We start from the raw sequence: 15,947 nt of genomic DNA on the forward strand, positions 1-15,947 counted from the left end.
TGGAGGAGCAGCGGCTTTACTCTGAGCTCCTCCCATGTGAATGAGCAAATCTGTGGACAAAACAAATTTTGACTCTTGTTTGGCCTTAAAGAGGACCTGCTTCTTCCTGTTTCCATTAAATAATCTTCTTCTGGCTATAACATTATAACATAAAACAAGATGCTCCTAACTATGGTTTTAACTTTCTCTTTCCAGATGATGTACCACCTCCAGAAAGTTACATACAAAATACATTTACAAAATACATTGTTAATTGTTGTTGTCGTATATTTATTTTTCTTTGAACGCTTCATTCCTTGGATTAACTATTTCGTACTTTTTTTTAGCTTTTACAAGTAAACTACTCACTTCTTCCATCCTATTACTGCCCCATCTCGTGCACAAATTGGGTGACCACACTGCAACCAAAGCTGAATGTTTATAAAAAGAAAGATTGTATTTCTTATTAACAAAGTAAGTAAGCAATCCCGTTTTCGCTCTGATATTTATTGGGGATTTTAAATGGAAATTACTCCATTATGACAAAGGCACCAGACACCAAACACTTTGCATTATGAATGGTTCTGGCTCCCATATTTCCCCGTGACCGCCTCTGCTGCGCTCCTCTCTCTCCACATCTTCACAGAGACGCAGAGAAGCGCTCCTATAAAGAGGGATTTTCCATTTGCGCTTTTCTAAATCACGCAGAGCTTCTTGAATGGACGCATATTTTTACGCACAGCCCATCACCGCAGGAAAGCGCACCAAAAAAGAAAATCTACAGTTAGGATATTACTGGAATTCAGAATTTTAAATTTTGTTTGATTTGTTTAACTTGCTCGACTTTGCATATTTGTGTTTTATTTTGCAGTTCCACGTTAACAACAAATATAGTAAAGTAAAAATACGAATAAATAAGCTACAACTGAATCGCCCAATATTCAAATTTAATTCAAAACTGTCCAACCAAAGTAAAAGTTCTGAATTCAGGTGATTTTATCCTACGTAGATGGTGTTTTCTTTTGGGCAGTGAGCGCGCAGAGGAGATGGAGTCGGATTTGGATGAGAGCTCGTGCCAGAACGCCTCGTGCACAGCTGAGCAGTCCTTGGCGCGGAGCATGTGGCTCGCGGGGGTGGCCATCGCGTCGATCTACGCCGTTATCAGCGTTTTGGGACTCATCGGGAACGTGACCTTGATCCGGACCTTCTGCTCGGCCAAATCCATCCGCAACGTGCCGAACCTGTTCATGTCCAGCCTCGCGCTCGGAGACGTCCTGCTGCTGGTCACGTGCGCTCCCGTGGACGCCAGCCGGTACCTGTCCGAAGAGTGGCTGTTCGGACGCGTGGGGTGCAAGGTGATCCCGTTCATCCAGCTCACGTCCGTCGGGGTGTCGGTGTTCACGCTCACGGCTCTTTCCGCGGACAGGTACGGCAACGCGCGACTAATAATCAACAGGTTTAATCATCATCATCTACGGGTTTAATTGGATTTGTTCACGTGTAATAGTTAAAACCACGGAAAATGACTAATTAGCATATTAAAAAAAACATGTCATAACTTTTCATGACTTGGTTATGTTCGTTTAATTTAAAGTTGCACTACATAACTTTTTGGTTGGGGCTCCGTCACCTGCTGTTTTCTATGGATGTGTCATTGCTCTGCCTGGAATGTTCCGCAGTATAATATTAAGCTCTACTTTATATTTTTGAAATTACAGGTAGTTTTATAGCTCAAAAACACCTCGAAATATCAGTATATCGTATCGTTTAATGTGATGTTATACTATCGATATCGTGGCCTGCTGTATCGATATGTTTATTAATTTGCCTTTTGGATATTTCATAGCAAAGTACAATATTAAAGGTTCTAGGGCTGAGCAAAAATATTGAAATATCAATATATCTTATCCTTTAATGTGGTGATACAGTATCGATATCATGGGCTGCTGTATCGATATATCGCCAAGAGTATGTTTTGGTATATTTTACAAAATTATTTTGTTACAGTGCTATGGTTTTGTTGCTTGTTCGGAGGAAGGAAACTCATTTATGCGACACATTTGACATTTTCACTGTTTTGATGATTTAAATTAGTTTGTTTCATGTGAACTTTGCACAAGACGTGGTTTAACACAGACTTTTAGTATCACAGCCATCATTTAGACTTTGTTTTTTATTAATAAACTGCATCGAATCGATTTTAAATATATCATATAGAATCGAAAGTTCACAGTATCGAGATATGTATCATATCATGGTCCATGTATCAGCAACTTCTTAATGATACCCAGCCCTAATTCTGACTGTATGTGACCTCTCCACAGATCTGACCTGTAACTTGGTCTGGTTTGGTCTCCATGAAGATAGAAAAGTTTAATGCCATACTGTGAAACATTCCAGACAATGTAATTACATCTCCATGGAGAAAAGCATTTGATGGACCATCCACCAGAAAAGTTACACAATGCACCTTTAAAGCTACCCTACGTAACTTTTCTGGTAGACTTTGACTTGTTCATTTAATGTAAAGCTGCACCATGTAACTTTTTTGATGAAGGGTATGTGCTTGTTATTGCTTTACTTGGCATGTTCCACAGTACAGCTTTTCTGTTTCACAGAGACAACCAGACCAAGTTACAGGTCAGATCTTTGAAGATGCGACACCACAACTTTAAATTGTATTTTTGTGCAATAAAAACACCTGTAATAAAAAAAAATATATATATATATATATATATATATGTTTAAAATCATATTGCGGAACATTCTTGGCATTGCAATTATCTGTCTCCATAGAGATAAATAAAGATTATAATGCCATATTGTGGAAATTTCCAGGCAATATCTCCATAGAGAAACACCTGAGAAGTTACATAGTACATCTTTAATAATAATTTATGCTTTTTGTTAATTTTGTTTAATTATTAATATTTTACTTTTTACATGTATTTCTTGTTTATTTTCCATCACAGCAGAATTCAAACGAACTCCAAGATGCATTTAAATTTATTCAACCTTCCGTCACCAAATCAGTAGAGTCGGAAAATGCTTCAAGGATTTCAATTTTTAAGCATTTTTTCCACTTTTACAATAGACTATTCAGAATAACTATTGACTTATTGTTCAGTTTGTTTCCTTTATTTGCACTATTGTTGTTTTGGTTAAAAGCTCTCCTTCTAAAAAGCACAATTCTGCCTCATATTAACCTTTTTTTTCACTGCAAGTTTGATTCTTTTTATTATATCTTCCTTTTTCTCTTCTGTTTGTGATGAGTACATTTGGCAAAGGGTTTTCACTAGAAGCCGTATCAGTGTTATAAAACTTTATATTATTATTATTATTATTCTTTATCCCAGTATTTTCAGCAATGTTCCCAACTTCAATATTTTTCCAAAAGCCGTATTGGAGTTGTAATCCATTCGGTTCATTTCCATTGGGACCAAGATCCAGTTTTTGCTTTGATTATTTGCAAAAAACACCAAAACTTCAAACTCAATTTCAATACTGAGGAATACGAAGGATCTGATACTCAATACTGATTCTGGTACCACAATGATAATGACAAAACACTCTTTATTTTAGACCAGGGGTCCCCAAAACCCAGGGCCGGGGCCAGGACCGGTCCGTGGTTCGTTTGGTACCGGGCCGCGAAAGCACAAACCCCCCCTCCCATACACTGCAGGGACCGTCTCCCCTCCTGTACGTTGCACGGGTTGCGCACTAAACCAGAACTAAACCACTAAACCAGGTCTAAACTAGGACTAAAACAGGACTACATCAGGTCTAAACCAGGACTAAACCAGGTCTAAAACAGGACTAAACCAGGTCTAAAAACAGTTCTAAAACAGGTCTAAACCAGGACTAAACCAGGTCCAAACCAGGACTAAACCAGGCCTAAACCAGGACTAAACCAGGTCTAAACCAGGTCTAAAACAGAACTACATCAGGTCTAAACCAGGACTAAACCAGGTCTAAAACAGGACTAAACCAGGTCTAAAAAACAGTTCTAAAACAGTTCCAAACCAGGAATAAACCAGGCCTAAACCAGGCCTAAACCAGGTCTAAACCAGGACTAAACCAGGTCTAAAACAGGTCTACATCAGGACTAAACCAGGTCCAAACCAGGTCCAAACCAGGTGTAAAAACAGTTTTAAAACAGGTCTAAACCAGGACTTAACCAGGTCTAAAACAGGACTACATCAGGTCTAAACCAGGACTAAAACAGGTCTAAAACAGGTCTAAACCAGGACTAAACCAGGGCTAAAGTAGGACTAAACCAGGTCTAAAAACTGTTCTAAAACAGGGTCTAAAACAGGTCTAAACCAGGACTAAAACAGGTCTAAAACAGGTCTAAACCAGGTCTAAAACAGGTCTAAACCAGGACTAAAACAGGTCTAAAACAGGTCTAAACCAGGTCTAAAGCAGGTAAAAAAAAAACGATCTAAAGCAATTTCTAAAGCAGGTCTAAACCAGGTCTAAAACAGGTCTAAACAGGACTAAAACAGGTCTAAACCAGGACTAAACCAGGTCTAAACCAGGTCTAAACCAGGTCTAAACCAGGTCTAAACTAGGACTAAACCAGGTTTAAAACAGTTCTAAAACAGGGTCAAAAACAGGTCTAAAACCAGGAGTAAAACAGGATTCGGTTGGGGACCACTGATTTGGACAATGTGATTTTCAACATTAAATCATAGCACTTTCTTTTATATTTCCTTCTGGTCTGTATAATCCTTCAGTGGTCCAGGTAGGTTTTACAGTGGTCCATGGGCGTGTACTAGTTTATGTGCTCTTATATTGCTCTTATATATCTTATATATTTGTTCCGAAACAGCTCAAGATAATTCTAAAACTATCTTGTGTATGTGACTTTTTTAGTATCTATTCTTATTCAAATGAAGCGTCTAGTTTCGATACAAGTTTTAGCTTCGATTAATAGTTGATTTTACTTTTGACAGCCCTACATAAATTCGTTCTCTCTCGTTCTTCTCTCTTTCTGGTTTGGTTTTGGTCAATATCAGGCAAAGGTTGAGTGAAGCCCACAGACGCGAGCACAGCCTGTTCTCTGATCTGGTTCGATTTTTGTTTCTATGGCTACAACCATCAGACTGGATCTTCTATAGACACCAATTTACATATTATACAGGGGACTGAGCAGAGTAAGAGGAACGAAGTACTCTCACGGACATAATGTAATTATAGCCTGAAAATTACAATACAGCACAGAAAATCCAGGTTGCGTTTGTGTAATTTAATAACAAGATGAGTGGCCACATTGTAATTGTTTCTATGTGATGTTTATGCTGAAAGTGAATTATTCTTACAGTCTGAACATGCAGTTTTATCAAGGTTATGAATGTGAATGTTGAATTAATTTCAGTTTATATGAGAAAAAAAAGAAAGAAAAAAAAATCTTTGTGAGCTCTTTGAGTGGTCAGAACTTAGAAGATTTTTTTTTTTTGTGTGGAGAAATGGCAACCTGACAAGATCCATTAAATATTAGCAGGCATGGGCAGTAATATATTTGGTCAATTAAATTTACTTGAGTAAGTTTTTAAATAAATTGTACTTTTCAAGCAGCAAACTTTTACCCCGATTTGAATAACATTTTTATTGAAGTAACCAGGATTTGTAAGTCGTGACTTGGACTCGAGGCAGACTTGTGTCACTATTTTTACGACTTGAGACTTGACTTGATAAAATGGACTATGACTTTGGACTCGACTTGGACTTGCAGGTCAATGACTTGGGACTTGACTTAGACTTGAGCTCTGTGACTTGAGAAGACTTGATGCTTCTCCTAAAAACATATATATGGTGATTAATTTTATAGGAACAAACTGGATTTCTGTGTGGAGTTTGCATGTTTCTCCCCGTGTCTGGGTGGGTTTCCTCTGGGCGCTCCGGTTTCTCCCATCAACCCAAAACATATTACAGAGGTCTCCAGGAAGAACAGTTATAGGTCAATTAAAGTCAATTAAATACAATCAATCAATGAACCTGCCCAGGGACGACAGGTGGAAATTAGCCCTGGTGCTACAACCTGGTACAACCTGGTACAATGCATCTCCCCTCTTTGTGTGCAGTCCCTGTCTCATTAAATAAATAAATAAATAAATAAATAAATAAATAAAAACATAAATAAATAAATACATGAGCATGTCCCTCCCACTTCTCTGTTTGGTTCTTTTGATGGAACTGAAGTACTGTGATGTGGTATCCTCAAATATAGTGCAGTAATATACAGTAAAATTCAGTAATATATAGTACAATACAGCAATATATAGTGCAATACAGTACAATTGAGTAGAATACAGTACAGTAGAGTAATATATAGGACAATACAGTACAATACAGTAATATACAGCGCAATACAGTACAATAGAGTACAATACAGTGCAATAGAGTAATACATAGTACAATACGGTACAATAGAGTACAATACAGTGCAAAAGAATAATACATAGTACAATACGGTACAATAGAGTAATATATATAGTACAATACAGTAATATACAGTACAATACAATACAATACAGTAATATACAGTACAATACAGTAATATACAGTACAATACAGTAATATACAGTTCAACACAGTAAAACAGAGGGAACTACCTAGAACTACATGACAGAATAACTGTTATTAAGCACTTTTAAATCTTACTTCTTTCTGTTCTGACCGTAATGATTCACATTAAGATCTTGTCAAGACATTTAAAAAGGAAAAAATAGCATTTCTACAACTATATAAATACTCATATATAAATATACCATGACTTTTTAAGTGCAATTTAGCTTAAAATGCATATAAATTGCAAAAATCTAATCTATATCTGGTGCTTTGCTTTAAAGACTTGAAATGACTTGAAGCTCAAAGGAGATGACTTGGACTTGACTTGGACTTAAGGGTCAGAGACTCAAGACTCGACTTGGACTTGCCTGTCTATGACTTGGGACTTGACTCAGACTTGAGGTCAAAGACTTGAGACTTACTTCAGCCTTGCAAAACAATGACTTGGTCCCACCTCTGGAAGTAACAGTTACTCCTACTTAAAGCTACACTGTGTAATTTTGCAGGTGGAGGGTCTGTCACTTGCTTCTCTACATGGAGATATTGCCTGGAAATTTCCACAGTAGGGCATTATTACCCTTATTTATCTCTCTGGAGATAGCAGGTGACACCACAGGGCCAAGTTACATGTCAGATCTGTGGAGAGGTGAGCCCACTCACAGTAAGAATGCATGTATTTAGGTCAATAAAAACCCATGTTATTAAGTAAATGCAACATGGAAACGTTTAATGCCATACTGGGACATTCCAGACAAAACAGTAACTTCTCCATGGAGACAAAAAAGTTACACAGTGCACCTTTAAGTAAAAGTCAACATAAAGTAAAAGCTTCTTGTTGACAATATTAAATAATTTGAACATTTGTGTTTGGGAAATTTGGGGAATACTTTACATCTCAGGCATTCAAACTTATTTTACCATTTTCTTGGTAAGAATCCCTGAAAATATAATAAAAAAAATAAATAAGTGAGAAAACCAAGGATAATTTCTGTCCATGTTCTGACACTGTACAAAAGAGGCAAGGTCTTGTTAGGTTAACTTGTGCTTTTTTTTGCGCTGAAAAGATTCAAAGACTGTCTTTGTAGAGTTTAATTTATTATTCAGTATATAAAAGATTATATCAATAAGTATGCTTCAGATAGAGAACCTGCAGTCACGTAACGGCGATGACGATGGTAGCATTCTAGTAACATGTCTTGTCTGTGATCGGGTCATAAATTCCCCAATTTAAGGCAGACAGTGTGCGATTAACCCATCACATCTTCTAAAAAGCTTTAAAAAAAAAATAAAAAAAATAGTCCAGACGCCATCCCATACAGACTCGGACAGGGTCAGCCCAATGTTCCTGATGTTCCTCCAATTGCGAAAGGTATCTGTGTTCCTCGTTAAAACCGTCCTCATCTCAAGTTATCACCATGAACTCATAAAACAGCAGCATGTAGAACTTTGTACAAACTCACCGCACATCAGCTCGGAGCAGAAGCACTGGGTTCAGGTAACAGCAGCAGAATCTGGTTTGGATCTAGTCCGATTGTAGCATTCCGTTCTGTTTCTCACTCCCCGTCTGTCCGCTCCGTTACCCGCTATATTTTCCGTCCGCTCACAACAGCAGTAGTCTTTTGTGCACACAAGTCCGCTGCCAATCATCCATATCCATAACTTTGTCTTCCAACTACCTTCCACCAGTATCCATCTCCTGTTCGCACGCCCCACTGTCAAACAGAACCCCCGTCAGTCACTTCCTATTTCCGTTTCGTGCCGGGACACTGTCATCTGACGTTATCACAAAAAAATCCCACTACTGACAATAAAATATTAATTTGACTTTCCCTGCTTCTGCTACAGGCACAGAGACATGGTCATATGATTCAGTGTATTTTTCTGTATTTTTTCAATTTTTATTGTCATGTTTAACTTGAGTTTTAGGAGTGAAAACCCATATTTTGTGCTAATTGGCTTGAGGAAGGAGTTTTGGGAGATAAAAGAGGGCCACTCTCCCTCTCTCAGTCAGTTTAGACCTGGACCTGTACGTGGAAGGTAACATCCTACAGATTATGAAGCATATTTCTGCTGTTGTATGTATACCATATTTCCGGGCTGTTTGGCTCGTTCTTAAGCCTCCAACCCCATCAAAAAACGACTGCGCGCCCCACAATCCAGAGCGCCCTATACATGAATCCACTCGGGTGTCACAGCACGACTTCAGTAAACTACAAAGCCGCACCACCCGCAGCGCACGCAAACACACACGGAGCAGACAGTGACCATGCAGCGAAAAACACCCACAGCCACACTCATCACTCTGCGTGGACGAGGAACGGAATGGAGGAACGAACCGAAAAAGCGAGTGCAATGTGCCACTTCTAGACACAACTGAACAACTGAGTCACTGCGAACACGCCGACAATCCAGCGGTCCCAGACAGCACCCTCCCTACACGCCACAACTGAACAAAGTTGAGAGTCACAGTGAACGCCACAAACAAACATTTATAGTTCAGTGCATTTATTTATTTAAAAAATTTTTTTTTAAATAAAGTTATAGAGCATTCTATGACAGTGTGCCTAATCCAGAGCGCCTAATAGTGCGTAAAATCTGGTATATTGTAAATACCTTTTCTTCATTGTTTCACTGTTTTGTATATAGCACTCTTTAAACTTTATTATTTTGGAAACATTGTCATTAATTAAATCATCAAAACATCCTTCTGACAACGCCATCATCATTACCCTAGAACAGAACCCCGTCACACTCGGCTAAATGCAGTTCATTTTATAAGTTGAATCAGTTGAATAGGGCCTATTCAGTTTAGGCTGTCTGTGGTGTCTTTTTCTTTTTTCACAATTGAGTTTTTATTGTTCAACAGTTCGGAAATGGGAATCCCCTGAATATTGACGGGTATTTTGCAAACTGATGGCAGCTCCACTTGTCTCGTCTGTCAGCTTCAACCGGGATCTGATACAACTGAACCCCTGTGTCTTTATCTCTCTGCTGATTACAGCTTTGTGCACAACACTTTTCCGGTGTGGTATAGGATTTTGACCCCGCGGTGAGGTGACCCCGGGGTCAACATACCATACAGTATTTTGACCAGAATCCTATTATGATATGTTGACCCCCCTATGAAAATCTATATTTTATTAATAAAGAACTTGAATTCTATAGAAAAACTTTGAATATTAATACTACATCTGCAAATTAAAACATATTGACCTATTTAAGTGTTTTTGAAGAACTCAGATGCATTTTTTATGTTGATTATAACTTTTGAATGTCAAAAATGACTTGTTTAAATGAGTTGTTTAAACACATATTTTACTGAAAATGAGATAAGTAGTTATTAATTAGTTATGTAATCAAAGTGATAATGATTTGAAATCTTGTTAAAATAGACAAGGGTGATCAATTGGGTAGTTAAATAGAGGATAGGAGAAGATTTGTTAAATGGTTTCTGTAATCAATAACTTCACTTAAAGTTTCATGTGGATTACCTGAACACAGCAAACTAAAAACCATAACAATGTAAAATACAATATAAAAAGTGACAAGATTGCTATGTATATGTAATTTTAACAATATGTTACATTTACACAAAATACCAAGTCGCTATCCATCAAAACATTCCTTAAAATGTGGTCAGCAGTAGCTCAGTTGGTAGAGCATTTGCCCACTGATCTGAAGGTTGGCGGTTTGATTCTCGACATAAACATCACAGGTTGAGCGGTCAGATCCACTGACCCACAGGTTGGCTGGTGTGATTCCAGCTCCCACAGATGGATGCTGTCGTTGTGTCCTTGGGCAAGACACTTAACCCACCTTGCCCACAGTGTCTGCGTACACTGGTGTGTGAATGTGTGTGTGAATGAGTGAGTAGTTCCTTATTGTAAAGTGCTTTGTGTGCCTTGAAGGTGGAAAAGCGCTATAGAAAAATGTGACCATTGACCAAAATACCTAGAGAGAGGGAATATGTAGAAGTATATAATAAAAGTAAATTACATGAGAAATAATGATCTTATGAACTACTAAAGAAAAAAGTAAGGGGAGTCAAAATCCAATGGGGGGGTCACTTTACTATAGTGGTATGTTGACCCCGGGGTCAAAATACTATTTCACACCGGCATGTGTCTTAATGCGAAAATTATAGGAACGACTTGAAAATGTGCTCACTTTACAATGATGGTCTATTGGCGGTCTGGCTCGCCGGAAGTGGGTCAGGGCAAGGCCGTGACGTCACATGCAGGTTCTCTCAACTGGGTTATTTTGTTTAAAGTGTCCATATTACTCTGTTTTCTGATCTATGCGATATGTTTCCTCCTCAAAAACATACCTGGAGCTGTGTTTTGTTTCATTCACACAAAACCCTGCAACTTTAACTTCTCCTCACGCACCTTACGCTGGGTAGAATCCTCCTGACACAAAGGAATCAATTTGTTAGAGTACAGAATTTTATATCACCAACTTGTGTCAACCAGCAAGGACTAACACACGGCCCGGCTTCGTCGCCATTATTATTCTGTCTTTGTATAAAGGATCTCCCCATCCAATGTTCAGTACCAGATATATGCAGATCATCCATGTCCATGCAAAAAACAAATATCAAGAACCACAAGAACTGACATACAGTAATGAAAACGATAATGAATGCAGATTCAGAGTGGCTGCAGAGGTCCCAGCAGGTTCCTAATGTATTCAAATCAGAAAGATAACCCACCCTGTACTGACAAAAGGAGTGAATTTAAATATCTAGGAGTCACGGTTGATTCCAAACTCAGCTTCAAACAGTAAGTAAAAAAAGATAGTAAACAAAATTAAGTTCAGTTTGCCAAATTTCAAACACATATTTCTAACGTTAAGCTGTATTTTAAAGCTATGATTAGGGATGCAACAATAACTGAAATATCGTGATATCATATTGTCAAAGTTCTTACAATAATATCGTGGACCATCACAATATATCGAATTACAAGTCTCTTAAATTAAGAGTTATGGTGCAGCAATATCTAAAAAAAAAAGACAGAAGAACTACATAGACCATGATCCTTTGCTCCATTTCAGTGTAGACTACAGGAAGAAATAACATTTCTAAACACTTTTAAGTCTTAATCTACGTTCAGACTGCAGCCTGAAGTGACCCAAATCTGATTTTTCGGCCCCTATGTGACCTGTATCTGATCTTTTAATGACAGTTTGAACAACACAGATCTGATTTTTCCAAATGCGACCCAGGACACTTCGATATGTGCTCTTAAAACCGATACATATCTGATCTTTTGACATGCGACTTCAGTCTGAACGGTCAAAACACATTCATTCGACCTACACATTATCAACAAGCCACAAATGTCACTATTCTGGGCTGAAGTAGGCGAAAATTGTTAATGAACTCCACTCACCACTCTTGGCTACATCTCCGCATCCACATGTTCCTTTCAATGGATGTCACTGCCACTGCCCCACAAAATGCCACGGCCAAAAACCTCATCCTTCTCCTTCTTAATCTCCTCCTTAAAACAAGTAAGTTGTTCATGTTCTGGCTCTAGTATGAGAGGAACTTGAAAATTGCCATGTGCTCAATGCTCAGGTCCATGTTTTGACAACTTCTGTAAACACAGAGCAGGTTGACGTCATTGTGTCTCCAGTGCGCATGCGGGACACTTTTGGGCCGTTTAATGTTCACAAAAGTCGCATTTAATTGGAAATGTGAACGACCTCGTAAAAACATTGGATTTCACAAAAAAATACGAATTGAACATTAAGCTCTGCAGTCTGAACATAGCCTTAGTTCCTTGGATTAAGTCTTCTCAAGGCATTTTAAGAGGAAAATAGCACATTAAAAGTTTTGTTGGCCTCCATAAAATATCGCGATAAATATACTGTGAGATATATATCGTAAAAATATTGTACAGAGAGATTTGGATACTGTTACATCCCTAATCATGAGCCTCCCCACTATATCGTGAGCTTTCCCATGATATCGCAATAAATATCGTACCGTGAGGTTCATACCGTGACAATAGCTTATCGTGAGACTTGAATATTGTTACACCCCTAGCGATGATTGTTTCTCACATGACATTTTAAGATTTTTATTGTTTGTTTTTAAAGCTTTGAATGCACTGACCCCACAATACGTCTCAGACCTCATCCAGATTTACACGCGCTCTGAGGTCCCAGGGCCTGCTCCAGCTCGTGGTACCTAAAACAAGACTTAAAACGAGGGGGGTCTGGGCCTTCTCTGTGGTCAACTTTCATTGTCTGGCTTTTAATACACTGTAATACTAATGTTTAAGGATGCAACAGTATCCAAATCTCACGGTATTATATTTATTGCGATATTTTGGAGAGGCTGATATAATTGTAGATGGGACACTTTTTTGCTTTTAAAATACCTTCACAAGATTTTGGTGCAAATTATTTCCATCATAACCCCAAGAATTCAAGTACAAAACATCTCTTCATGTTGTCTGCACTGAAATGAATCATGGGATATGTAGTTCCCAATGTTTATAAGATGTTGCTACTATAAAAAATGCATGCAAGCAAAGGAACTTGTGATTCGATATATTGTGACAGGCCACGATATTATTGTAAGACTGCTGAAGAGACAACATCACAGTATTTTGGTTATTGTTACATCCCTACTCATGTTGCATAAGTGTGTTTTACAGTGTATGAGTCAGAGATGGATTTGAGAGTGAGTGTAGGCGTTTGTTGTTTTATGAATTGTGCAGGTGATGTGGTTGGCCTTGATCCAGCAGGGGACTAAGGTTGGAAATGAGCTTTGGCTGCAGTCCTGCATATTTACAAGTACATGTTTGTCTCTTGCACCATCTTGTCTTTTAATATGCACTGTCTCTTCTATCAAACTGAAAATACTCTGTTCCACATTTTGAGCTTTGGAAATAGTTAACAATAATAATCATAAAGAATTACTCAAACATGTGTGAATGAAACAAAACACAACTCTGGTTTTGGTAGCCAAGCTGGTGCCACCTAGAGCTTCACTCAATTCATTCATTTCTCTCTAGAGACTAGGTCAGGAATTGGTATACACTAGACAGTTCACAAAATCCCCGGAAGTGTGAGTTCGGGCATTCAGCAAAGGGCCATGCATTCCGTGTTAACAACGATTCCCGAGATTGAGGATTTAAAGCTGGAACAAAGAGAATATTTGGTGATTTTTATAAAGGGGAAAGATGTTATTGCCCTTTTTCCTACTTGATTTGGGAAAAGCTTAATATACCAGTTAGCCCCGTTAGTAGCACATTACATACATCATGACCAAATAACAGCAATTAGTTAAATTTAAAAGTACCCGCCTACCGTCAAGTAAACGAATCCTATTGCTGTGAGGTCAGATGGTTTCTGCAAAGTGAAACCAGCTGATGAATCTGGCTAATGATTTGGAGGAGGTAACAACATTTTGGTTTCAAGCTTACAAGTCAATTTTGTGTAATATGGGACCTTTAAATTTTTTTGAGGTAATTTCAGTTGAAAATTAGGAGTGCACCGCCAACAATGAGAGGAAACACGCTATGCGGTAATCACTGTTATTGGCAAATCAAAACAAAAGTCCTTTGACACTATATATTTTAGTTCCCACTTTGCATAATGGCAGAGCTGCAGCCAGATCAGAGATGGTTCTAAAAAGTCTCTGCTCAAATGTGCGTGCTCTTGTGTGTGCTTTTGTTTACTCTTGTGAGCTTTTAGTCATGTTATAACTAGGGCCGGGCACGTTAACGCGTTAATTTTGCGTTGAACAAATTAAGTCATTATCGCTGACAATTATTTAACGCCATTAACGCAGTTTTTATTATTTACTTATTTATTTTATTGTAAATGTCTGTTTCTCACTGGCTTTTATTTTGAAAAAGTCCATCGCGAGTGTTTTTTTAAGTTTTATGTCTTTTCTTTACACTTTTTAAACTTTTTTCTGACCACGTGAGATGCAACGTGTCCGAGCCTACGCGAACCGCGGGCCCGGCCATGGGTTCAGCAGCAGGCTCTGGCTCTGGCCGGACCAGCTGTGCGCTTTGAGCTGAGCTTATTTCTTTAGTTCAGTGCTGCAATGGGAGTCACTGATTTACTCAGATACCATTGGAAGAAAAAATGTGATTGGTCCATTTCCATTCCATTATATTAACCCTTTGTTTTCCAAGAAATATCAGTCCAAGTTTATAAGAGTGATCTAGAAATTATTACTATTGTCGTGTTTATTACTCACTGAATATAAAATATTGAAAAAATGTATTAGTAGTACAAAAGTCCATTCAATATTTTTTCTTGAGCCTTCACTGAATACCTTGAAGGCTCTGAGGGTTTCCCTGTGAAAGAAATGCTGTTTGCACAATAAATGTTTGGCTCTTTCATTTACATTTCCAATAAAAGTGCGCTATACTCTACTTTTTAATACATTAATTGGTTTTGCATATAATCACGATTAATCGCTCGAAGTCATACGATTAATGTGATAAATTTTTTAAATTTTTTGCCCAGCCTTAGTTATAATGTTGTTTCCTCATCAAAGACGTACCTGGAGTTATGTTTTGTTTCATTCACGGTTTAACCCTAAGATGAGTTCTTCTCTCAAATTGTAAACACTCAAAATTGTGATGTTATTAGATAATACAGGAAGAGCTCCACTGTGTTTTTAAACTCCATACACCTTCACTAGAATCATTAGGATCATTTCAGCCCTGGAACTGCCAATCTCTACAATTCAAGGTTAAAGGTGCTTGTAGCTATTAACCTGAAAACGACTGCTTCATGACATCACAAGGTGGAACAGAGCTTTTTCAGCCCAATAATAAAGGGTTATTCAAACATGTGTGAATGAAACAAAACACAACTCCAGGTATGTTTGATGAGAACATTATAAGAATCATTAAGATCAAGTAATGATTTGAGGATTTTTGGTTTTAGACTGCAGTGCAACCTCGCTCCCTGTGTGTTATTTGAAATTCTCGCATCAATTAATTCTATTAGCTGAAGGACTTCTTCTTCTAACCTTATTCAAACTGAAGGTTGAAGCTCAAACATCTCCAGAACAATATGAAAGGCTTTGAAAATGACTGACAACTGTGAAGTGGTTCTATGAGCATATAACTGCATGTACTTGAAAACATGATGTACTTCACACTCATGTTTGTGCTCTGGCTCTTGTTTAATTGATGCTCTGGTGCTCTCAGCTCTTTGTATGTTGCATCAGTCTGTCAGTCATTACTTTTTAAACTGTTTTCAGATTCAACCTTGACCAAAAACAGACCCATTTTAACTGAATATTGTCTTATTCACTAAACTAAAGTCCGTAGCTGACAACCAGGGCGTTCTGTGATGTGTGCGTTTTTCTCCTTGTGTCTGAGATGCTTTCCTTCAAACACCATCAACCCAAAACATGC

At 38.1% G+C, this 15,947-nt stretch overlaps 1 protein-coding gene across 1 annotated transcript in view; it reads left to right on the forward strand.

Annotated features, from left to right (window-relative positions):
- The first annotated feature begins 1,097 nt into the window (after positions 1–1,097).
- The window catches only part of grpr (gastrin-releasing peptide receptor), a 35,820-nt gene continuing 20,970 nt past the window's right edge, over positions 1,098–15,947 (forward strand). Inside the window, exon 1 of the mRNA XM_020939059.1 lies at positions 1,098–1,405. Within this exon, the coding sequence (XP_020794718.1) occupies positions 1,098–1,405 (308 nt within the window). The remainder of the gene's footprint in view (positions 1,406–15,947) is intronic.

This window comes from Boleophthalmus pectinirostris, unplaced genomic scaffold, assembly GCF_026225935.1.
Source record: "Boleophthalmus pectinirostris isolate CB_2022bp ecotype Guang Dong unplaced genomic scaffold, ASM2622593v1 HiC_scaffold_19, whole genome shotgun sequence".
NCBI lineage: Eukaryota > Metazoa > Chordata > Actinopteri > Gobiiformes > Gobiidae > Boleophthalmus > Boleophthalmus pectinirostris.